General features: G+C 47.6%; 1 protein-coding gene and 1 long non-coding RNA gene across 8 annotated transcripts in view; one reads left to right on the plus strand and one right to left on the minus strand.

Moving 5' to 3' along the window:
* LOC106746766 (tetraspanin-5) overlaps window positions 1-26,629 on the plus strand; it is a 126,486-nt gene that overhangs the window by 77,729 nt on the left and 22,128 nt on the right. For all 7 annotated transcript variants that reach the window (XM_014623762.1, XM_014623759.1, XM_014623765.1 and 4 more), the window contains exons 2-3: window positions 18,268-18,388; window positions 26,449-26,522. In XM_014623762.1, the coding sequence (XP_014479248.1) occupies window positions 18,268-18,388; window positions 26,449-26,522 (195 nt within the window). The remainder of the gene's footprint in view (window positions 1-18,267; window positions 18,389-26,448; window positions 26,523-26,629) is intronic.
* The window catches only part of LOC106746769, a 57,130-nt gene continuing 51,255 nt past the window's right edge, over window positions 20,755-26,629 (minus strand). The window contains exons 2-3 of the long non-coding RNA XR_001374611.1: window positions 21,311-21,402; window positions 20,755-21,118 (exon numbers count right to left, since the gene is read on the minus strand). This is a non-coding gene — a long non-coding RNA (uncharacterized LOC106746769). The remainder of the gene's footprint in view (window positions 21,119-21,310; window positions 21,403-26,629) is intronic.

Consider the following 26,629-nt stretch of genomic DNA (forward strand, 5'->3'; position numbering starts at 1 on the left):
TCACGTGTATCCCGAGTAACTTTTAGCGTAACCTTGTGTTTTCGCTCCCCGCCCCGCGCTTCCATCGCCTTGGAAAACGGTATTCCGTAGACGCCCCGAAGACTTACCATGATCCGATAGCGGCCGAGGGACTCCCCGTGATACGAGCTCGGCGGTTCGTTTCCCGACCTCATCCGCGAGCCTGTCGAATTTCCCCATCGCCGACGCGACGAGAATTTGACAGTCACATCGAGCATATTGCACGCTTCCCGACCGCATGCGTTATTAGAATATCGATAGCCCGCCCGTGTACACGCGCTCGTGGATGCTGGGGAGACAGCGCGAGGATCTCATGTCGCACCACTGAGAGATTGCATACCGAAAATAGCGAAACGGACTTAAACATTATCGATTGAATTCGCGCGATGCCGATGTCGACGACGCTGTTCTTTCCTCCCCGCGCAACCTTCGCGTCGTAAAATGAAAAAGAAAAATAATCAGTGTGGTTGAGGCGATCTTCGAGAGAAAATTCCAAAAATCTCTGCTCGAGTTTAATCTCGGCGGAAGAACAAAGATGTTGGGAAAATAATAAAACTGTGCGAAATGTGTCGATATGGACCTGCGAGAATGTATATCATCCTTTGCCCGCACAGAATGAGATCTTCGGGAGGAATTTTTGTTGATGTTGTTGAGTGCGCGCGTTTCAACTTTGTCGGTTATGGAGAACTTCCGGGCTCTCGTTTCCAACGAGCTATTTTCTTTTTTTTTTTTCTAACGTGTAACTTTCCACGGAGTAGGAAACTACTGTTATTTGTTTGCACAAGCCGAGATTCTCGGCGGGGATTTTAATTTGCGTGAATGTTCGCGCGCGCGCGCGCGCGCGCAGTCTTTCGCGTTTCTCTTATTCATTTATACTAACATTGACGCATTTTGCCCAATTTGATTGTTTTCCGCGTATCTCTGTTCTTTTGCTGAGGCATTAAATTTGGAAAAAAAAATGCTTCAACCTTCGCTCGAAGATCGCCCGAAATTTCAACCGCACGAAGATCGACCGATTTACGTAATCCCGACCGTGCCGGAAACTATATTTCCTTCGAGCCGTACGAAACGTGAAGATCATCGTCCCCCGCATCGGGAAAATTGATTTGAAACTGGCACGTTGATTTATCGATCAGCGATCCGTGCAGCAACTCTAATCGCGCGTGAGTGATATTCTAATCGACGCGACTCTCGCGAGAATCGTTTCCACGTCGATCACCGTACACGTTGCACCGAATGATCTCCGTGTTCGGCATATTCGGTTACGCCAGCTATTTCGACAGTTTTACGCGGCTCTCATACTCCAGCGAGAGAAAAAAGGAGAGAGTAAAAGGGTGGGGGGAGGGGGGAGAGAGAGTGGAATGAGGAGGGGCGGGCGAGTGCACCTCCGAGATTCGAAAATATTCGGAGGCTGCGCGACAACCAGCTGATTAGCATTCGCGACGGGAAACGCATCGAATTTACATGGAAATGAAGCGTAGCTTCACCGCGGCGCATTGGGAGCGCGCGCGGCCGACGGCAACGCGCCGACATAAATTCTCGGCCGAACGTCGGGCCGAAACATCGACTAACGCGCGCACGCGCGATGATAAAGAATATAGATATCATTGATAATAGACGCGGCGCGTTCCATTATGGCTATCCCGCCCGGCCGCCCACCTTCGCCACCCCGTAATTAGCCGCGTTGCGGCGAATGCCTGGTTATTGCGCTGCGGTTTTTCGCTTTTAATGCGAGCGCGACGTGACTCGCCGGATCGTTTAATCGCGAATTACAATGTCGGCCGAATTATCCGAAATTACGCGTAAACGGCGGCGGCCTACATCACGCGCGAGATTTGCGCCTCCGACGCGTTGCGCGCGTTTTAATAAAACGTCCCGCTCCCTCTGATCGACAATTTAATTTGATCCGGTATACTGAGGCCTGTTTATACCGACGACGACAACTCGGCTTGGCTCGCAGCTAAGCGCGAGCTTAAGCAAATTTGCCCCACCTTCCATTTACATAGCAGGCGCAACTAGGATAATCTAAAAGGCACGACTATAATCGAGGAAAAGCGGCGAATCGCGAAATCTGGTTTGCTTAATCTGGCTTGTTGGTATAATCAGCCTTGAGCAAATAGCAGCCGAGTTAACGCCTCACGACGGAGGAGCCTCGTGTGACCCCGTTCCGGCTTGAAAAATCGCGAAATCCCGGCTTGCATTCGCGTATCCTATACAGAATCTCCTACCTCAACCGCACTTTTTGAAACATTAATGGAGCATTACTGAAAATAGAGCATGAAAATGGAAGGATAATAACTCTTGTACATAGAGATTTTACATGAATGTGAGTGCGATATAAATGTGAATGTGCGTTACTCTGTTTTATATAACATGTCTTACGTAACATGTATTTTTTAAATAACGGGAAATTTAATCAAGATACGTAAAAATTTTTCTACAAACTCTTCCTCTCAGATCTCTAAATATCATTGAGAGAATATAAAAATGTTCTCTGAAATTTTCCTGACTGACACATTCTGTACAAGCTGCAGGATTTTCGTGCGTATTTATACCAATTGGCTGCTGGAGATGTCATTTTGAAATTTTTCGTCATTTTTGCCATATATTGAGCAATATTCCAATTTATTGTCACTATTACGAAGCATTTAATGATTCTTTGGCAACCAATAAGACGTAAGCTGCGGAAAAAATCAATGTTCTGTCGGTTGAGTTTTCAAATATGGCATTCCCTATGGCGTTCCTGCTAGAAATCCGAAAAATTGCAATCTTATCTCCGTTACTTCGCGTGAAAATTAACACGGGAGATTCAAACCTGTAAATTGGATTAGCATACTTGCTGGCCGATGTTCATCTGCGATTGGTTATTTTAATATGTCAATGCCTACGTTCGGATCGGCCACGACAAAAAGCTCAATCGAAACCTGATTTTATTAGCGGTTAATTGAATTCTGAATTATGATTTCCCAAAACCTCGAAATCCTATCTCAATCGCATTTTTTAAGGACATCATTGTTTCTCGAAACGTTTCAAGCGACTTAGACAATTCTACACAAGTAATAAAAATAATAATTCTAGGACACGAACAAAAAAAAATAGCCAGAAAACGGAGCATTACCATCGTTATCACTGCCTAACCTTAAAAAAATAAATACACATGCATATTTTCGCTCCCCTGTTTGTGCTGGATTTCTCCGAAATTTTCAGACTCACCGAGGCGAGGGGGGAGCTATTCGAAAAATCTCATTTCCCGTCGTCGCCCACTCCTCTCGACTGCCGTATGTTTGCGCGAACTACGCGGCCGTGCAGCGCGTAGTGTAACTATTAAAGCGGGAGAATTAATTAACATAACTGCCGCAAGTAATTTTAATTATGGTCCGCCGGGCGCGTTACTTTGTCTCGTGTGCGGGTGCGCGACGAGCGGCCGTGTTTCTTCTTCCTTTCTTTTTTCGCCTTGTTCTGGCGCAATGTGCCACGGCGACTCATGCCGAGTCGGCTGGTCGCCGACATGCATGCCAAAACCCTGCGTGTAACCCGGTGGGCTCGTAACTTAGAGCGTATTCTATTTTTGTTTATATTGCGCCAAGAGAAAAAAATGCGAAACCCGTGGCTACAATTAGGCGCGCTGTTGACGCAGCGCGTTCGCGCGGGCGTCAAATTTTTGGACAAACGTCAGTCCGCCGAATGTTGCAAGTTCGCGCGGACTTTGCGAAAAATTCGCGGGAACACGCGTCAAAGTTCCACCGCCGGCCGACGACGACGAGGTCGGTATCAAAAACTTCGCCTTTCGGAATTTCCCGAAAATTTCCGCCCGTAGTCTCGCAAAAATCATGGCGCGTGTAGTTGCGCGCAAAAGCATACCCCAGCGATAAAATTAATCATGCCTCTCGCAACTAACCCCGTTTTATCTCGCGTGGAAATCTCAGCTCTCTCTCTCTCTCTCTCTCTCTCTCTCTCCCTCTCTCTCGCGCGTATAACGAATATAATTTTTGTCCACCCGAAATACATACCGAGAGGACGAACAAGTTCTCTATATTCGCGACAAGAATATATATACGTTTCTCGGAACAATTGAACTTCCGATTGCTCCTTTAATGAAAAACAAACATCCGGTGAAACTCGTGAGAAAGAGAGAGAGAAAGGCAATGTCGCGTGAGCGCGCGCGAGATTTCTTCGGGCGCGCGTTAATTAGTTTCGCGCGTAGGGCGCGCGAATTCACGCGGTGACGTGAACTTACGTGAATAAATGAAAGAGTAACGCGACCCACGTACACGGAATTTCGCACGGCAAAAGGAGTGAGTAAATTATACAGTAGCCACTGGCTCGCTACGGAATTCATGGCATACGCTCTCGCGGCCGAGAGTGCGAGCGCGAAAGCAATTTTTGACGGGACGAGAGACACGAGTCGGAGACACTGCGACGAAATCGCCGGACCGGCGGGAAGCCGATAATAGTTTTAACAAGCGGACAAACGATATTCTTGATCTCGGATTTTTTTTACGGGACAACGGAATCCTGAAACCTCTCGTTTCTCCCTCCGACTCTCTTCTCCTCGCCTTCTCTCTGTCTCGCATGACGTTTGCATTCGTAAACGTTGCATCGCTTCCCCGCAGTTTTACCTTCACCCTCTCTCCCCCTCCCCGAACACGAGTATAACGCATTACCGTCGACTCGCTCCGTCGCGAGCGGAAATCCTATTACGGCGCCGGTATCGACGTTGTCGGCGTATCGCAGCGAAGTAACGATAAAGGAAACGAGCTCGCTCGCATGAGTCCCACTTCGCGCCCCGCTAACTATTTAATCCGCGAGCGAAATACCGGGAGAATTCTCGCGCCGGGGATACGCGTCGCCGCCACGGAAAATGGTAATCGGCGAGCACGCCCGGCGTCATAATGACACGGCCGGGACCGCCGTTTCGCGAATCGCCCCCGGTGCTTCCCCCCCCCCCCNCCCCCCTGCCTTTTTTCCCGGGTTCCACACTTTGTTTTTATCGGAGGAATTGGCGCCGAACGATCCGTACAGACAACTGGAAGGACGTTCCAGTCCGTTCGCTCGTCTGCTCTCGTTGCCGCGAGGCGTCTCCAAGTTTGTTTGAGTTTAATTGAGCTTGAAAGTTCCCGACTTGTTGTCCGAGGGGGTTGTCCCCGCACACCCCTTCGCACGATACCCTCTCCCCCGCCGTCGTTCTTCTCGTCCTCCGCCTCTCGTCCCTCGTCCATCCGTCGTCCCGGCGCCGCCCTGGAAACCGTTGCGGTGTCCCGGTCGGCACGGGGAATCACCTGGATCTCTCTCTCTCTCTCTCTCTTTCTTTCTCTTTCTCTCTCCCGGTCCCGTCCACGAAATCCTCCGGCTGACTCCAGTGTGCCCCCGGATTAAATCGATCGAAATTTTCGAGCGCGATATCGTCGCGCATCGAGGCCGCAGCACGCCGGGGAAACGTTAAGAAGCGCTTCAGCCGCTCTCTCTCTCTCTCTCTCTTTCTCCCCCTATCCCTCCCTCTCTCTCTCTCTCTCTCTCTCTCGCTCTCGCCCGACTTATATATCCTCCCGTGCGCGCGCTGTCGGTTACGCTTGCCGATATGAACGAATCGTGAGATCCCCGGGAAGTACGACCGCGAGATCGGAAAAATACATTATTCAGAAAACCACGGTTATAAAGATCTCAGCTGCGGGGTTTTGGTGGTAACGGCGCTACTCGCGTCTACGTGCAAAAGCACCGACCTATTTTTATCCCGGCGTGCACAACGTAGCAGTAATATTTCCGATCGCGCTGTCGATCGGCGCTTGTCGATGTGAAATTTTTTAGAAGATCCTCGCGGGCAACGACTCGCGTAAGACGCAGTCCTCGCAAGAAGCGTGCTCGAGCGGAGGAGCGCAGTAAAATTTCATTATTATTCGCGCACGTACAAAATATATATATATATATACAATCAAAATCTATCCTCCCGCGCTCTCTCGCAACGTTGCAATTTAGGATATTGAACGGCTGCGGCAGGTCACGTTTGAAATTTCAGGAGGAGGTAACAGCAATGATACATCAACATCACCGTTCCGTTAATGACGGGATATTAGCGGGGAGTGGCGAGCGTAATAAATCAATCGCTCTCGCGGCCAAGTTTGACAGTGCATTACCCGTTGCACGTGTTTTCTTAGGTAGCACGTCGCGTAACGCCGGCTCGCGTCGCACCTTTAACACGTAGCGTGTTCGGCCATTATGGAGTCGCGGGCGCGCGAGCGATGTTAGAGCGCGATATAAATCAGCGGTCCCGGGCTCGCTTCAGCCGATCGCGGAAATTGGATCGCAGTTCGCCCGATCGTAAAACTGTCGGCCGGTCGAATAGCTAATTGCCATTTAATATCTTGAGAAAGAGAACCGTGGAGAGGGGGGGGGGCAGGCAGGCGAGGAGAAAGCGCGAATCGATCTTCGCGCGATGTGAAAGGGGTAATATTAATTAAAACAGCAAAAACGAAAACGAAAAACGAGCGACCGGCCGAGCGAACGATGCGAAAACGCTTGAATAATTCAGCACCGAAATGTTACGGACGGATAAGCTTCATCGCCTCGCGCGCGCTGGAATAAATTAATTCGGGATCAATTAAAGTCGCTGGGACGCGACGCCGCGCGACGTCCGCCGGTGTACACGAGCTTTAATACGCGAGCCGTGTTTTTCTCGCAGGCCAGCTGCGACGTCAAATCGGCCATAAATTTCCGACCGACCGGCCGAACGATCCTCTTTTTCCATCGCACCATGAGCTATGCGAAATTCCCCCGACGCGCTCAGCTTCCCGACTTAATTGAGTGATTTATTCCTCCAAATTTCCTTAGTTTCATATTTTTTCGGAATCAGAGGAATAACGCGCGCGCGCAAAAAAAAGTATGTATGTATAATTAACACGTTCGTTGTATCAGTGTCGCACGTGTGTGTGGGTGTGTGTGTGTGTGTGTGTGTGACGTAACGATCTCTCGCGGGAGACCAGCGTCAAAAATGACGCCGCGTTATTTTCAGACGAGAAAATACTTTGCTAATTAAAACGACCTCCATTTGTACGGGGATACAAAAGTAGAGGAAGAAATTACACAAGCATACGCTTGGCTTCATATATCGCTAGAGCAAATACTTTAAAAATATAAACACGCCGAGGCTACCATTCTGCGCTTTTATTCATCCAAAGTAGAATATTGCTGCGTTATATGGTCTCCGATATTACGTGTGACGTATGAAATTGCGCCTCCCCCTTCCCCACCGGCACATAGAATAAAAAAGTAGTTTATAACCATATTGTGGGTAATAATTATTAGACTACACACTACTATCCTCTTATTTTTAAATACAAATAATTTTTAGCCATATAATATCAAATTAATTCTGTCCGCCCATATCCAGAATCTCTATACTGTTTTTCATACTGTCTGCCCATATGCGATATTATTTGTTTATTGCGTACTATAAAAGGTCGCATCGTAAATGAAGATTATTATTATTATTACAAGGATGCCGAAGCGCGGAGAAATTTGCGCCGGAATTAACGGAAAAATTTCAAGCTCACGGCCGGCGTTCGGCACGTCGAGGAATCCTGAATCTTGCATCGAGGTCTTCATCGTTGAATCCACGCGCAGCGGGCGGGGAATCGCCGCGATATTCTCGAACTTGTTTAAGCGCGGTTGCGATTGTCGAGGTTCGCTTCGGCAGCCGATTGTTCGCGGGCGCACTTTTAAAGTCGCACAATGGACGCCTAGGGTCTCGCGGGGGAAACTCATTAAACGCGCCCATTTATATAAGCAATTTGTGTACCGAGGGAAAACGCGCTCGGCGCGCTCTGAATCAAACTCGCGGACGCCCGCATGTATATAAAGCGTATAAATATTATTCACCGTCGACGATAATTACGTCCTATTCACGGCACGCCGTCGAAATTACCGTAACTGCGCGATTGTCATGTAAACTTTGATTGCTCGCTTCAGCGTGTAAAGCGACCACGATGCGCGGTTGCCGTTTAATTTACCGGCTTGTCTTATAATACGCTGGCGCACTGCGCGTCGGCGAGCGTTCCACGTGCGAGCGAGCGAGCGACTGTTATTCGTGCGAACGTTTACCGGATATGATCGTCGATTCGGACACTGGGTCCGAGCCGGCGTTCCTCGTGATCGACCAAGAGCGCGAACGAGTCGCGAATTTCCAAATTTTCGCCGTCAACGTAGAAGCTGAGATCGCAACTAAAGATGACACTTTGCATACGTATTACTCGAGGTTAATATCCTCTTTCTAACAATATTTTTCTATTTTTATTCCGAATCGCATTTAGCATTTTAAGAAAAAATTATTGCGACATTAAGGACTAATATAGAGATATTATACGAAAATTTCAGAATTATTAATCTGAAAATATGGCTGTAGAAAATTTATTAGTACTCGCGATATGTGTGCATATACGCATATTTACATATTTACACATCACTTTTAATTATGCGTGCACCTCTATTAGCTCAACTGACGTATAAACAGAGCATTATAATAAGATAAACAGGGAATAAATAATATCCCCGTTTGCAATTTTGTGTGTACGCTCCCCTTAATTTTACTCAAAATTAACATTTATTACTTAAAGTTATAGGAAAGTATTTTTTTTTTTCAATAAATAATAAACCCACGTAGAAGCTCCTTGATATCGCACAATCCAACGCTGCACGATACAACTACCTTGCACACCTCGAGTGAGGAACAAAAATAAAACGACCCTCGCAATCGTTGCGCGAGTCAAGTGCAGCCCACCCTTGGTTGAAGCGAACCGGCCGTCGGGAGGAAAGGGTTGTAAATTCGCGCGCCGATAAATAAACGCGCAACATGGGCGTTTCACCGTCGCTAATATTGACATGCTCGTATAATAAGCGACACGTGCGTATACGTCGGGTTACTGGCGGCGAGCTCGTTCGATCCAAATGACAGGTACGCGGCGAATTTTATTCATCAACGAGCGGTGCACAGCGCTGCTGCTACCGCCGCGTTAAATCAACCGCGAAATGTTTCTTTCCGACAGCGCTCTGCACTTTGCGCCGCGCCGGCGTCAAACCACCGTCGTTTTACGGCTCTGACGCGGGGAGATGCGTTTCCGCCGCTCTTAAAAAGCGAACGAAGCGAGCGCGCGCGCAGGTGTTTCGATCGTTCGCTCTGGTGCGCGTCGATCCGGTCGCGGAGTTTTTTAATCCCCCGGGCGAATCGAGAAGTCGCGGGGTTTCTCTTCGTCCATCGATCCGCAGGATCTCCGAAAGTGGCAACAGTCCGACAAGGAAATAGCGTAATACGGCGTAAGATGGCGGTCGCCTAGGCGGAAACTCTTATAAAACTGGCGGGGAAATATCGGGATCCGCTTGATATGATGAATAATAGCTGCAGATATTTGTCACAACATAGACTCAGCCGTGAATGCTAGTATAGTGTTTCGTCCGACGCTTCCTTCGACCCTGCACAGCGGTCGGAAACTTGCAGAATTCAATTCGCACCGACCACGATCGTGATACAGAGATGACCAGCATTACACACCGACCGGTATTACGCCATTCTCCCCTATTAATCTCTCACCGAGCTTCTCACCATAATTATTTTATATCTAACTTCTGATATAAATGAATAGACACTTTCGATAAACAATAGACTCTCTCTCTCCGAGCGAAACTCAGTCCGTAAGGGCCGAGTTCAGCGGATGGCCGTAGGAGGCTTCACGAGGACGGCGGGGAGAGTTCAAAAAGCCCCGGATCGCAGGTTCGCGCCTGTTATTATTTAATCACGTATAACTTTCGCAAACGGTAGCCCGGCGTTATACTCATGGCGTAATCAGCCGGTGACACCGAAGCGGCCGTGGCTCAGCCGCTCGTTATCGCCAAGACTTAACCGAATTACCATCGATTCACCGTAGTCGCTTTTAATTAATGCAATTAATGAAGCCGTCCGAGCTAACCGTCGGGAGAGCGTGTTCCAACTACACGCTCCAACTATCCGAGGCCGGGCTATCGCGGGTGTCGTCGGTGTCGCCGCACCACGTCGCGTCACTTTGATTGTTCAACGGGAGATTGCGAATTCCATATTTATGGAGCGAGTTCGGCTGCCTCCGAGCCGTCTGCCTTCGATCTGTTAAATGATGCAACTCGGCTATTTCTATTTCGCACGCGCGACGCCACATTCCCCGTCACGAAACTTCTCCGTCTTCCTTGTCTACCTTCTCCGCCGGTGAGATATTTTTCTCGCAGCTCGACCGCGCAAACGACGAGCGAGGACGACAACGACAACGTACAGCGGCCTCCGGAGTTTTCCATCCGACGATAGTGCGGAGATCAGACTCGTGTCGGGTCGCTTCTCGTATCACAGATTGAGATCGCACGTCGAAAAAAATGAAGGACGAGGCGGGAGTAGATTGAAATTATAGATCAGAATTTCAAGCTCGGCGTGCACACCGCATCTCTCCTCCCGGGGCGCAACTCCCGAGAAAGGACGAGCGAAATTGCGCTCTCGGAGATGATTGTTCGTTTCGGAAACGGACTGTCCACTTTTCTCCCACCGGCGAGAACGTGGCGTGGCGTAAAACAACGAATGACGTGCCACAGCGGCGGAACGTCCTTCCGGAGGCACAGAGTAGACTTAATAAGTCAGTTTAAGCGTCTCGTGTTTACCGTCGTCGCTGAATCCAGCCGTGCTTGTTCTCCCTCTCTCTCTCTCTCTCCCCCTTTCTACCTTCTCCCAATCCTCCCCCGTCGCTCCCCGTCTCTCTTACCATCGAAGCCCCTTTCGTCCGCCGTTTGTCGCTTTGCTTTGTCTCGACTTTCATCCGGCCTTTTATTTGCATGAATTCAAATTACGCCGAGCGGCTTTCCGCAGTTTCCGCCCAGACGAGGATCCTATTGCCCTTGGAAGATGAGATAAACGCCAGGCCGATAAATTCCACTTTGCCCTCTTCTTTGCCCCCTCACCTTTCGTCTGCTCTTCTTCCGCACCCTTCTCGTCCGCGCTACGCGTCTCCTCGACACCCCCACACCCCTCGTCCCCGCCATCCCCTCGCCGGATAATACTACTTGATTATACGATAACAGCGGACCGGCTGTGTTTAACTTTCGGGTCGGTCTAGAAAATGAGATTCGCCCCGATTGCCGACGTCGTCGGATTTACGTCCGCGACGACGTCTCGCGAGACGGAAGGGGGTAGGGGTGGGGAGAGAAAGAGTAATAGCGAGAGAGAATCCGTCTTGCCGTGAATCCAGTCGCCGATAATTACAAGCGTTACGCGCTCGTTAGCTCCGGCAAAACGACGACCCGCGCATTTTCCGCCGGCCGATCGCGGCCGTGTTCGCCCGCTCGCTCGTTCGCGCGATTTTACGCGTTTTCGCGCAACCGCTCGCGAGAGGTCGGGACTCGAAAAGCCGCGATTACGCGGCCGGTAATCACGAAGGTTGATTAATCGCGACCCGAGTCAGCGATGGGGCGCTGCGCGTGTGTAAAACGATCCCGAATTACGAACACATTCGAGAACATGCGGGTGCATCGCAACACAATTCGGCTTGAAAATTCGTACGCTCAAACAAGCCCAATTCGGGTAAAACATGTAGTCCACTAATCCCGGATACGTACTTAAGGCGGTTAACTCAGCCGAAATCTGAACTCTACATTAACTTCGCAAGTTCCGTCGAGCTTGTCCTTTAACGACAATTCGACACAGAGAAAATTGTTCAGTAGTCATTTGTTGGATCGAATTAGGGCAATAGCGTAGTGCAGTGTCCTCGTAAAAAAATATTCACAAAACTTCCGAAATGGGTCACTTTTATAGCCACTTCTTTCCTGAACTGCCGTTAAATTTGTAAAATTTGGACGTTCTCTGTATATTTTTGCCGGCTCTCTTAGTAAAACTGCTCCGAAGGCATACTTGCGTCATTCGTGTCTTCGGTCTTTCCTTGTTACGAATTTCAGTTCTCCGTTCCGGTGACTGGAAATTTGCAGAAGGGTAACGTGAAACGAAAATTTCCACCGAGGTAGCACGAAGTGGGAAACTAATAGTTTTTATTCGACGAATAAGCCGGAAGTCCGTGTTCGCGGAACGGCTCGATTGATACCGCTGGGGTTAAGCGGGAGTTAGCATCGCGCTTTAACCACACGCGCTTATTAAATTTTATTAAATTTCCCAGTACAGAATGCGAACCTTCGTACAGATCGCGAATGCGCGATCTCTTACACGCCTTCGTATTATATAGCGCGACTACACGCAGCGCATTTATGTATTGTATGTATTTGGCCGACGAATGTTTAATATTACCGACATTTTCAACATATATATATACATATATATATATATATACGTATTCGAGTACAATCGTTTGAAAAATTAATATCGCGAAAGCGCGTATTGTTACGCGAGACATCGAAACGGAACGTACAGTAGCTGTTGGCCTCGACCGCGCGCCACTGCGAAAATACTACGCGGATAAAGAGCCGTTGGAAAAATATTAACTCTGTACAATAAACATTTTATTTACCTGCCGTTCGGTCGCGCCAAGCACGCGCGCATTCGCTCAAAGGAAAAGTTCCATCCCGCCCCGGGTCGCGCCGATCGTGTTATTTTTTCCGAAACTTGTTCCTCGATTTTGTTTCCCGGCCAGTTCACCATCGTCAAAACATCGCGCTAAAGCTGTGCTTTCTCGTTAATTGGGCGGAACGAAAATAATTGTTAACGTCAAATGGCTCGCGATTCGGTCCATTGGAAGGTCCATAGAATCGTGATGTATGTATGTGAATATACGCATGTGCGTGTTTGTCGTGTTTGTGTAAAGATAATATAACAATATATAGTATAAATTTGTGTCCAAAACACAACTCTTTCGTTTATTCGTCAAACAAAAGTAATGACTGACCTCATCGTATCGACTGCCCCGTGTGTCGAAATTAATTAACTCTTTCTTCCACTTGAACTGTACTCGCTTGAATATACACGGAGAAGAGGAATTTTGCTGTTTTAGCGAAACCATCGTTGCTATTGCAATAAGATTTAATTGGCGTAACCAAATTAGCAAATTATTCGTAATTAGTATAGGAATGATTTCGTCGCCTGGATATAAAAGTTCTGCCGAGCGAATGCGCCCTTAGGGCACGTCAATTTGCTGTTAGAACGAAATGGTATTTTCCTACATACTAATTTACCAATTCACAGATTCGGCAAAATAATCCAACGAATGGCAACTGGTATCCCAAACTAGTGTCGGTGATGGAAACCTTACAAGCAGTAGCATGTTATTACTATTATAAAATATATTTAGCGCAGAAAGTAACTGAAACGTTCTACCTAAGTGCAGCCTGCAAAATGCCAAAGTGCATTGTAATCGCCGGGGAAAAAGCGAAATCCCCGAACGCGGCGGCCGACGTATCGATCAGTCGCCGAGGCAAAGAGCGCGAAAACCATAAGTGCACACGCGACTCTTTATCGCTGATAAAAAACGCCGTCCACGTACGCTTCCCTCCGCTTCGCTTTCGCGACATCCGTGGGATTCGCCTCGCGAGTGCGTCCCGCTTAAAGCCGCGCTCGCGAAATTAAATCTCGTTCGTGCGCCAACTCCCCGCCACCTGTATTTTTATCGAGATGTAATCAGCGAAGAGGAAGACGCGCGACTTTCACTCGGCTAGCGTTCCCACCTGCGACTCTTGCATTCCCACCCTCTGTGTTTGCCCTGTGACACTTATTACATTTCGCGGATATTTCATGCGCGCGCATCGAACGCGTCGCCGGGGAAACGATCGTTGGAGGAGGCGCGAGATCGCAAGGCCGCAACGATGATGATCTTTCACACGCGCGATATAAGATATCGCTCGGGAATCACGCGGCCGTCGCAGGGAAGCCGCGTGTCGTGACATTAATTTTTCGCGCGTTTCTCCCGCGCTCGTTTGCAAATTGTATTTTTATCTCGATGTAACGGGCGCAAAAGGGGGACGACGTGCGTCACTCATGTCATCGGCGTCACCTTCGCGCCCTCCCTCACCCCTCGACGTCACGAGCGTGATCGCGAGGGGCCGTTCGATCGAGTGAATTATGTGTCGCTGAGAAATTGTTTGCAGTCAGCCGGGCTGACACGCGACGTGTTGAGACCGTGTTCGTGACACGTGCGCCGGAGATAACGGGCGCAAAATTTGTTATCGCGCTGTCTATGGTGGTATACCGGCGGGAATGCGTATCAAACGCATTTCTTTCTCGGCGTAACTTCGCGTAACTTTCAGCTGGTCTCTCGACTCCCCCTCCGCCTTCTCCTTGCCTTTGTGCCCGGCCGCGCTCTTTCCGCCAAAAGACCGCGACTTGTCTCTCTCTCTCTCTCTTTCTCTCTCTCGCGCGCGCATAAAAGTTGCATGGCGCAATTCCGGCACGAGGCGTCGTCCGAGCGGCGTCCAAGAGGCGATATACCGTCGTCGGTCTCGGGCGACGATTTTTATTAACGGCTGCTCGCCGACGCAAATAAAACAACGAGGCCAACGTGGCCCGCGCGGTGAAACGGAAAAAATTATTCATACGTCTTCTAAAAGTGGAAAAAGAGAAAGCGAGCGAAAAAGGGAGGGAGGGGGGAGAGAGAGAGAGAGAGAAAGGCGTGCGCGGAAATCGACGGAAGGCCGTTTGACCCGCGCTCTTTGTTCTTCCTTTTTTTTTTTTCCGTTTGTCAGTACACGTCGATCGGCCAATAATTGATGTTTCCAACCGGCGAGAAGTCTGGTTCACAGGATGCTTTTACCGTCACCCGGGATAGATGGGAAACAACGCGAAAGAATTCAAGAGACCCACGAACGATTTCACTATATTTTTTAAAGGTGCGGGGAAAAATGAATTCTCGAAAGTGTTGTCGCGCCAATCTACCATCAATCCTGTCGTTAGCGCGTGAGTATTTGACGATAGATCCCCCCTCCCCCGGCTAATTTGTCATGCACTTTGTCGTCGAGCACAAATGAAAATAATCGACTCGAAAAATTGTGACAATTTCTGACGTTGTGAGCGCGTCGATGCTGCAAGGAGAAAAATAATTTTGCTGTATTAGCGAAACCACATAACACACACACACACACACACGTGCAACATATCTCGTTGCTACTGCACATTCGTTGCGACGGCAATAAAATTTAGTCGGCGTAATCAAATTAGCAAATTTTCGCAATTAAAGCGAAAATAGTTTTGTCGCCAGGATAGAAAATACTCTGCTGAGTGAATTTATCTTTAAGACAAGTTAACTTACTGCCAGGACAAAACAATCCTCCTAATCTACTAATTTGTTCTTACACCAAAATAATTTGTAGATTCAGCTAAATAATCCGGCGAATGGCAATTAGTACACCCTTGGTAGGAATGTACGCAGTTTCCCTGGACACCAATCCGGTTACCGTCTAATATTCATGCATTCTCATCGGTTGAAACAATATTGCGTAGAACGCAAAATAATGTCTTATCCGGAGGTATTTTAAAGCAAACTTGTCCATTTCATAAGCAGCAGACTTGCTTATTAATCAAATCGTTTTTCCGTCCATTTATCGTTCTATTTTCGTTCAGTAAGTGAGTCCGGATTTTGCGCGTCTTTTGTGCGCAGTAACTTCAAAAAAAGCGTTGTACCTTGACTGAAACCCCAAGTAACTTTACTTCTCTGTTACTAAACAGAAGTCAATAAAACTGTTCAGTGACTGCTAAAAAAAAGAAATGCGCGCAATTCCTAACACGATCTCCAACAAGTCGTTTTGCTGTGTAAACCAGTAAACAGTACTTTTCCTTACATTTTCCGCAGTAACAGCGAAACGCCTTGCGACGAATTCGAGTTAGTAATCAAATGCTAATAATAATCAAACGCCTTTCTAACGCTCCCGTCGCAGCAACGACACTCCGTTTTTCTTTTTCATTCGCAGTCACGAGACCGTCGTGGCGCGTCTATTCCGCGTCGAACGGCGCGCGCTCGCTCGTAGGTGGATAGAAATTATCGAATGTAAAGCGAACTGGATAGTTAAACGCGCTGTCATAAACTGTGCTCCCGCGGGGATTAAAGCCGATTTAGCCCGCGAGATGCACGCGCGTTATCGGGCGCGCAGCCTCAGGTGTTGCTGCTACTTCGGGTTAAGTCGCTGCTGTCATGCGACGTGCGCGCTACGTGTGTCATTGGTAATTGCGTGGATTTAATATCGGCGAATGCGCGACGCCGAATATCAATCTATCCCGCAAATGCGGTCGCCGGTGCTGCTTGGTCAGGCTAATATTAGAGTTACATCGCGTCGCTCTCTCGATTATAACGGAGTTAAATCGCGCGCGTGGCGACCGAACGCGCACCTCCCGTCGCTTCGACACGCAACATGAATCGTTAACAGAATGACAAAGTAGAAGCGATCGAAGTTAGAATGATTGAGAACGTTTACATTTTAAGTCGCTAAAAAATCGACGGCCGTATAAACAACACGCCGCAAGTCAGTGTGTACGCGCGAGAATTAAACGTTCAAACGTTTAATTACCGCCGCGTTCACGATCAGGTGCGATTTTACGACTATCGATCTCGACGACCGCTCGAGAGAAACGTTGCCTTGTAGTCTGTCGAATTCGGACTGCGTGTGGCTCGTGCCGCCGAAGAAACGCGGACGAAAGAACGAACTCGGCTCGGAGAAGCGCTTCGTGAACGTTTGCCGTTCGCGAACTACTTGAGGCGCGACAACGCCGTGGGAAGAGCCGCGAAAAGAGCCGTCGCGAGAGAATACCAATCCGGTCGACAGCCCAGTTAGACCCTACTCGCGATTCGATTTTCCTTCCTACCCGTCTTTTTTCCCGGTCGGCCTCATTATTCGCGGGCAAGCGCCGCACGACCGCGTCTCGATTTAATCGAGACCTCGATTCCACGTGTTCCGGCTAAATTAACGCGCGAATAACATATTCGCGAAGAATTAGAATAATATATTCTAACTAAATATATTCTACCGCCGGTGTAAAAAGGCACGATCTTTCCGCGACCTAAGATTCGACGATATAAGTAATTTATTTATCTAGGTATTTATCCCCAACGGGGTAACCCGTTTTTATTAAAGAAAAAAGAGGAAGGTACGCAAACCGAATGCAGGGAAGTAGTGTGAAAAGAAAAATAGAAAAATAAATAATCGATGAATTTTGCAGTGATTACGATAAAGCGAGAACAGCAGAACACTTAAATTCGGATGAAGGGTTGGAAAAGAAGTCAAGACTGCAAGACGTAGCACGCAAAGTTGTGAATTCTAGTTATTGGATCACGAAAGATGCGAGCGATAAAAGGCAGGACGAAATAGAGGAACGACGAAAATAGGTCTCGGGCAAGCGTTAAAATTAATCGATGATGAGAACAAGGAACAACTGAGATTTCCAACAATTATGTTATATAAGAAAACTAGATTAGTCACCTGTCTAAAATCTTCAAGTTGGAGGATCATGAATAATAATAATGAAGAGAACGTACGATTTTAAATATGGGAGAAGTGAGATATTAGATTATCGGTCGTTGCTCTTATAAGATTGACCAATTGAGATCATTGTAAAGTACGATTTGCGAATGTTTAAGATTCCGAAATAATTTAGGATAATTCCGGTTCAAAGTTTGCCGGTACGTATATAATAAAAATCAAATCCGCTCATAAAAAAGGCATGACAATCGACATTTCAAATGTATCGAAATTATCAAATTTCTCGAGTATATCGAAATATTAAAGCCTTTTTTCATACGCGATACTGATTGCCGTGTGTGGTCGGCTTCGCACCGCTTGGTTATATACTGAGAAAAAAAGACTTAAAAATTTATTTAATTAAAATATAAAGTTTATCTCACAAAAATAAACTTAAATAAATTTATTGATTTAAATACGGCGAAATAAAATTGTATTCCTAGCCAAATAAACTAATAAGAAAACTTAGTTATATTTCACAAAAATATATATTCCGTCGTTAAAATCAAATTTTTCTTTCTAATCAATAAATATCGATGAAAATGTCACAAGAAACATTCACTTCGCAAAATTTCAATTGCTTTTTCTCAGTGCGGCTGTCATCGCCGTTATCAATCGAATGACGACGTGATATTCGATTTCACAGAAATAAATCTTATTTCTCTGTGTAATAAACTTTATATCTCGCGAATAAGTTTCCAAGTACCTCTTTCTCAGTGCATGCACGTATTAGAAAATATATAATAATGATCCAATATACGTGTGTATTCATTGTGGCTCAACTCCACTCTCTCTCTCTCTGTGTTACAGTGGCTCGGTCTGGGCATCATGGGGGTGGGTGTCTGGGCATGGACCGAAAAAGACACCTTCAACAATCTGTCCCGCCTCACGAACATCGCGCTCGATCCAGCATTTATCCTCATTCTAGTCGGTGAGTACCATTACTTCTTCCCCTTACCCTCTTCTCTCTTTTTTCTCTTCGCTCCCGCTTCCTCGCATGCCCCACGACTTTCGGAGGCTCGGCATCTGGTGAGTCAAGATGACTTGGAGTGTCGCCGGCCTAAACGCAAAGGACTCCACGAAGAACGGTAAATCTTAATTACGACGCGACGGCGACACCACGGCGGCAGGGCGGCGCTGCCAGAGATTTTATCGCGCATTCGTCGCGCACTTGTCGCGATATCGGCCTGTATGTTATCGGACGAAGCGAAAAACAAGTCCGGGGGACTTTCAGCTAAATTAACGCTCGAGTAAAATGGGGATCGGAGTTGCTGGGGAAAAGTCGCACGATCCTGCTTGCGCATATTTCATTCCGTAATGCCCGAAATGTCGAGATTGGACAATTTCAGAAAGAGAAACAAATACTGATAATTTTCAATCGTAAAGACGCGTGTATCTCGATAAGCGGACGATTATTCGTCAACAACAACCTCCAAGGATTCTCTTGACGAGTAAAAATACGAGCGATCACTCATAATTTCGTTTAATATCGAAAGTCTAAATTGCCGCATGTAGCGATAACATAAACTTAACGCGATACTAACACCATAAACTCAATTTCCCTTAGCGCATATACGGGGGTAATAAAGTTTTATAATTTTGTATACGTAAAATCACGCATATCAGCACGCAAGCGCGCGCGCAATGCAACATCGTCGCTGCAAAGCTCCGACGTTTTGGTGTATGCGAAATTTTGTTAGCTGCACACTCGGATAGTCGCGATGCGTTCACGCTCGGGTAATTGTGATGTAACGAGCACCGTATTTTCTACGTATCGTCCGACTTTCGCGCGCGCGCAATTACACGGGGCTCGTTACCGGTTAAATACAAAAACGAGCTCCTCTGCAGGCTGATCGCTCGGAAAAAAAGAAGTGAATTATGCGCCCGTGCGACGCGGAGAGAAAACGCAGATTAACGCTTCATTAAATAAACACACATCGCGTTGGAAACACATATATATATATAATAAATGTAATTACGCGTCAAATTACTCGGAAACTGATGGGCGCGGGATGCTATTTCGTGGCGCGTAAGAACAAACGGAGCGAGCGCGTACATGACATGACACGAGCGTACTCCCGCGCTTCTCCTTACCACCGATTACCGAGAACGATCCGGGACGAAACTTTTATTGAAATTAGCAAGCCGTAATTAACAATCGCCGCAGCTGTCGATTCTTTCGCCGTCCCGGCGGAAGCGATTGGAGCCGCGCGTTTATCGAGTAAACAGTTATCGGTGCGTTTCGCCGAGCGCGTTTGCAACATCGTCGCGGTCGCGGCTGAAACATAATGATAACATAACAAATAACATCGCGGAGAATTCCAATTAACGCCGGCGAGCATCGGCGAATCCGCGAATCAAGGGAGAAGGGACGGCATAGACACGCTGTAGAACCGACTGAGCGTCAGTCAATGAGCTGAAGCCAAGATCGAAGCACAGAGATGTTAACCAGTTTCTCTGCTGCATTGTAGAAGAGGATGCAGGGGAAACGAGACTGAAAGTGAACGTAGAGAAGGAAGAGAGGAATAATATGCATTTGATTGTGTGGGAAGGCATAAATAGTACGCCAGTGTGTAATTAGACGTACAATTAGACGTACAATTAGACGAGGAAAGCACCACTATCTCTATCGCTCTCTCTCTCTCTCTTACTGATGCCGGCTTTAGTCCTTCAATGGGAATGTTCAGTCTATTTCACATGTCTGTGACGACATATAGAATAAAGCGTGAACGAGCCTCATCCTTTTGCCCGCGCAGAACCGGGTAAATCAGACGAAGTGACAAGCCGAAAAATAACGCGGGCTGTATAATAACGCGGTAATGTATCAATGATACCGGCAGCCTCGCGCCTCCCGACTGCGAGAGTTCTTAGGAATCAGAGTCCCAGGGCGACGCGATTCTCTCCTCGTCGCGAGGGCGGAAGATAAGCCACGTGCCGACGCGATGTTACCAGCCCCGTAAAAGGGCTGCATTTTGCGAAAGTCGCGAGAGTGAAAACCGCTGCTCTTTGTCGATCACGACGGTGTGTTTCGACGTAGCGGTGAACCCGGCCTGCGATCGTTGTGCGCGCATGTCGTTCGATATTCAATAATAATAATAATGAGGAAGACGGATTACCCTTTTCCTCGCGAAATTTCAAAACCTAACCCGATAATTTTCGTCACTGAAAATGTCGTAGCGTTAATTAGCCGGCTTGCGAGCCGGTGTGACGGGTCGTTGGAAAATAATTCCGCGCGCTTCAAAGCGGGGAGTAAACGAGAAGACACAATGCGTGTTTGATTTAATTCGGAGCGGACCTTATTTTAGGCGAGCTTCGGTTTTAATGCAGAATTTTAAAAAGCGAAATTTCACCCATGTACAAATATGAAACGTCAGAAAATTATGTTTGTACATTTCTGTACGCGTAGATTTTTTTTTTTAGTAAGATTTCAGTTTTGCTTGATATGAAGCGGAGAAAGATCCCCCCCCCCTTTTTCACACGTTGTACATTGTTCGAAACAATGATAGGCGGTCAAATTAAACGAATGGTTTCGCGAAATAACTGTCCAGTCTCAATTACGTATGGCGAGAACAAACTTATCTCTAAACCCACCACCATCTGCATTTCGCAGCCATTGTTTTCGCTCACCAAACCCCGTCGAATCAGGACCGGCAATGTCCATCTAGAACAAAAAGATACAATTCCATTGATTAGATTTAAGAACTTATCTCAACGAAAAATTAAACGTGGAAAGGAACACGTTAACCTTTTGCGATCGTGGTTCAACGATTTTCACTCCGATAAGTGTATCTCGATTTTCGATCGCGATAGATTCAATCTATTTTGGAGGATTACAGGAAGTCTGTGAACCTACCTTCGTGCCGACCCTGCTTGGCCCGGATCCTTCGGTACTGCATCCGCATATCCGGGACCGACGTCCGTGTGGTCGCAAGTTCCGCCAGAGATCTGAGACAAAAGAATACATTTCACGATTAATTACGCCGATAGGGAAATGCCGAGAAATTCGAGCACTCAACTCTCTATATTCTTCTTCTATACGTAATCAAGGCGAAAGGTGGTGGTTATCTTTTCGAAACGTTGCTACCGCTCATGATTATCTCGGCACACGAAGCACACGAAACACACACGCAACGCGGGAAATGCACACGAAGCGCAAGAAATATCGCGTAATTCGAGGATTGCGATTTATCCGCGTCGATTTATTCGGAAAAGTTGAGAGAGAGAGAGAGAGAGAGGCGACAACGTAAACCGAACTACCGCCGCGTCCGAATCCGTTATGATCTACGCGCGCGAGACGCCAGGCGTCGGTATGCATTGTTTACGTGCTTCGCGCGCACGGCAAGGTCAGGCAGGCGTCCTTTGGTCTTGTGCTTGAGTCAGCCATTTTACGTGCTTTCTTTCACTCTCATTCATCGCACCACACTCTATTCCGACGTTTCCGACTATCTTGAAGTATCATTTTCCCCACACACGTTTCGACAGCTCTCGACGCGTATTTTTTCATATACCGTACGGAACTATTTTGTGATCTCATTAAGATTTCATAATTATTATTCGACTTATCCTCCCTCTCTCACTTATTCGATCTCCGATAATTATCGATACACGCGATCCTGTGACGCAGGAATCGCCTCGCACGATACCTCCGATTATCGCTTTCACTCTCGAACGCGTTCAATTGCCTCCGTCTTTGTTGCGAGTAAAACCCGATTCCTACTCCGTCGAGAGATCGTACATACGTACGTACCGCGCGGTAGAGCGGACCAGAGAAACGTAATTAAAACGGTGCGGTGGGCTCGAAGGGCGCGAGGGGGTTAAACGTGCCGACAGAAAGCGCGTCCGCCGCCGATACGTTTCCATTAACCACCACAGGCTCTCCGCGGCCCCGCGTCTCCGCAACGCGAATGTAATATTCCGCCGGCTAATACGCGCGCCTCGCTGGCAAATAGACGCAGATTGCTGCGCCCGGTTGTTCCACTTCCTCGAGCCTTCCCTCTCGAGCCCGGACTAACCGGCACTCCTCTCTTTCTCTCTCTTTCTCTAAGGAGGTGGCAAAGTTTTAATTGGATACGAGCCAGGGCGGCCAGGACGACGGACATAAAATTAGGACGGGATTTGCGTTCGATTTATTTCGTCGTCGGTGGCGGCGATCCCAGCGAGTTGCGGACGTCACGTTTCCCTCGGAGGGAGACGGGCCGCGTTCCTGCGAGACTCCGGCGCGACGTCGGATAAGTCGGATTACCGGCGGGTGTATACGCGGATTCCGGGGGATTCCATGCACCGGGAAGCCGCTCGCGAGACGGCCGCTCTCTCGCGGTCAGCCGCGCGGTTTAGCCGGCCCGTAAACGGCGAGAATGTTTCCGGGAATGTTCACGGCGACCAATTCAAACAGGTCGGCGACGGAGGTGGGTTTTCTACGCGCCGGTGGAACAGGCTCTAAATCGAATTTGCACGTGATCCGGCACACGCCGGAGGAACAACGAACGGCACGCGGGAGACCACTCGAGTACGAAAGGACGACCGATTTGCGGGAGCTCATCTATTTGTTTCCCCCCCCCCCCTTTCTTCCAGGCCGTGGAAACATCCACTCCCCGCCGTCCCGAGTGCTCGGGAATGGCGAGCGCCGACGAAAAGAGCCCGCTGAGTGTGCCCTTTCTCTCTCTTTCCTTCTCCTGATCCACTTTTTTCCCCTTTTCCAGCCCGATCGAGAGAACGATTCACCTTTAAAATATAGCTACCATAGCGATGTGATTCACTGTAATGCGAGTAATGACATTGGTTCCTGATCTCTCTTCGTAAGAGACTTTTGTACGTTACGCGACACATCACAGTAAACCGACTAACAATGACGTCACGTCAATGTTGTAATTTCTCATTCGACAATGCAGGTGCGATATATAACATGCGTTATATGACAGTTACATTATTGACTGGGAAATTTACAACATTGCTGTGATATTACTGTTAATTAGTTGTTTACTCTCTCTAGGATATGTAAATTTACAATTGATTTTCATCGTTTTCAGATTAAAATTAGATCAATAGCAGACCCATCTTCGATATATTTAGAGAAAGCGTGTGATTGTATTAAGCTGAAAAAAGAGCTTTCATCTCTGCAATAGATTTGTTATTTCAATTTGGAGAAGTGAGCAGCTAATAATGTTGAGCAGGATGTATAAATGTCATAGGTATTATATAATTTATTGTTATCCGTCGCGTTTTATTCCCGGCGCTCAATAATTTTTCCGAGAATCGCCGAGATAAATACGCGTATCCCGGAGTTAACCTGCATTTCACCGAGTTCATCAATTTTCCGAGACAGAATTCGTTTAGAAAACACGCGTTCGGAAATCCGACTAAAGTTATTAGCACTGCAGTTGGCTAAATTCTCGCGCGAAAAGAGAGAAAGAGAGAGAGAGAGAGGAGAGGAGGAAGTGGGACAGAATGAAAGAGAAACAAATTAAATCCCGGATTACGTTTGTTGTCGTTGCTCAAATAAATGCGATCGCAATTAAGTGCGACGTTTTGATTTCCGACGCCTGTACGCCTCCTCCTCTTCTAATGGTACATTTATCTCGTGCGATTTCAAACGTTCTCTGATATAATTTATGTGCTTGTTAAATATTGTACACACTATTAATTAAGTAAATATATATATATATATGTGTGTTGTCGAAACTACTGTCACAATAAATCCATCAATCATTTACGCAATATATTATGACAAATTATATTTCCCGATTAATTTCATGCCGGGGTCGCCTGAACAAAATTCCCGTTCAGTTGCCGAAGCGTTGATTAAAGTTGAACATTGTTGAGAACTCACGAGTGACAAGAGACAACCAATCGGAGAGAGACGGAGTGCGCACTGTGCGCGGAAAACAAATAGATATATTTGTTAAACAAGATTCGTGTATACATGAAAGGAAGTGCGGGGGCGTGCCTCGACGGGCGTGAACTTTTTCGTCGAAATTTTTCGGCGAGGACCCGTTAAAATCAACACGAATATCGCCTATCCGCTCCGCCGTGATATTCGCGCATCGCGAGGCGAGATCAAACGGACGCGTTCCTCTCTCATGCAATTTTATTACCATATGACATAAAGCAACGTCGCGATATTGCAGGCACGGCAAAGCCTTTTCGGCCACCGACGATTCACACCTCAATCGCCCTTTTTATGAAACATTGATTGTACGCCGAATATTAACGTGCGAGATTGTTTTCGAGCTTCCGGCGGAGGGAAGGAATCTATCGCCGCGCGTGCAAAGTACATCTACTACGGAGAACGTCCCGTACAAAAGAAAAATTCCAAGCGCGCTCTCACGAGCGTCCACGTTTCGGCACTGCGCGTTGTTCATTTTTCCCCGACGGATCTTCCGTCCGATGCGCTTCCCACCGTTGCCATTTTCTTCCAGTCCGCGGTAAGGCTTAGGCGAAAGTTCCGAAACTCCGGACTAATTATTCAGTTACTTGAAAGCTTCGTTCCACACTGCCCCATCCTCCCGCTTTAGCCGCGGATTAAAAGTTACCGCTCATTTCCGAGGCTCGTCCTAAAATCTTATAACTTTCGCCGATAGATAAAACTCATTAAGCCCCGATAGTCGTGCGGTTCGGCTTATATAATCACCTCTCCACGGTGGGGCTTGTTAATTCTTCACGCACCGAGCGATTATCGTCACCTTTGCGCACGATGAAATCTTCTTCGGGCTACTTAGAACACCGTCGATCGAGAACCCCGCGCGCGCAAAACTTGTTAATTGGGACTGTCCGAACGAAACTCGAAAACTGCACGAAACCCCGTCATTTGCCGGAAAATCGTGAAATTAATTCACTCCCACGATATTCGCCGATTCATTCGTCGCGCTATTTTCAACGCTTTTTTCTAACTCTAGCCTTTCGGCATTTCGGGCAAAAACTATCGAAATTCGCCTCCGGAGTGGCATTAAATTGGAGGAGCCGGGAAAGCCGCTCGAACGCCCTCTGATCAGTTCGCGATACCGGCGCACGAATTCGGAGCACTTACGCTCGCACAAACTTTCCGTTAACACAAACACGTGGAATTGATCCCGCGCTCATTACGCGGCTTGCTCGTCCGCGAGTAACAGATAATTTCATAAATATTCCGCATTACCGCGCCGCAGCGCGGGCGCGCTGCTGCTGACGCGCTCTCGCGAAATTCAGCCGGATCGCGGAGGAATTTTAATATAATTACTTGTGTAACTACGAACGTTCGCGGGCGTACGTGTAATGTATACGCAACGCGCGTTCGTAAATCAGAGTTGTTACACAGACATAATTTCAGAACTCGCAGAATATCCCCCCTTCCCCCTCGCTTTCGCCGACTAATAAACTCGCCTTTTCCATGCCCGCGCGAGTCAAGAGTGATACTGCAAATTTGTAAAGCGAAAGAAAACCGTGATGCTGCAAAGAGCTAAAAAAAGAAGGGAAAAAAGTGAACAGATTGGAAAACGAGCGGGGAAGGAATTGGGGTATTACAACTGGAGATCTCCAGATTTTAATAAACTTTTCTTCCCCCGCGAATCAAGAATGAAACGGGAGCTAAGTACGTGACGACAAAGTGAGAGAAAGAGAGAATTTCTTTCTCACAGCTCTCGTATCGCGCTTCTCGCGTATAAACGTATCTATAAACGCTGATTCGCGCGTATCGTTGGAACGTCGACGAATACCGTTGAATAAACGAGTCTCTTTCTCTCTCTCTCTCTCTCTTTACTCTCTTTTTTCGCGCGACTTCTTCCGGGCCGTTGCTTTCAATCTTCCCGGGCTGCTCCCGCACGGTTTTCCGTTACTCGCAGCGAACCTGCAAATGTTTCTGGAAACTCGCGCGGGGAATGAATTCGCTCGGAGGACGCGCGGTGCACCGCCGCTCATAACTCACGATTATACGATACATTGATGAATGCGCTCGCGTTCTTCGCGTCGCGGCACGGCGCGATGACGAAGCACCCGATACTATTATTTATTCTGTTGCAGGTGCGGTGACATTTATCATCGGTTTCACGGGATGCGTCGGCGCGCTGCGGGAGAACACGTGCCTCCTCGCCGCGGTAAGCAAGTTCAATTAAACTCCCTCAGGGATTATTTTAATTGCCCGATTTCTCTTCCTCTCTCTCTCTCTCTCTCTCCCTCTCCCGCTCGGAACTTCGAACTTTGA

The sequence above is a fragment of the Dinoponera quadriceps genome, unplaced genomic scaffold, assembly GCF_001313825.1.
Source record: "Dinoponera quadriceps isolate SergipeBrazil2010 unplaced genomic scaffold, ASM131382v1 scaffold1565, whole genome shotgun sequence".
NCBI classification, from domain to species: Eukaryota; Metazoa; Arthropoda; class Insecta; order Hymenoptera; family Formicidae; genus Dinoponera; species Dinoponera quadriceps.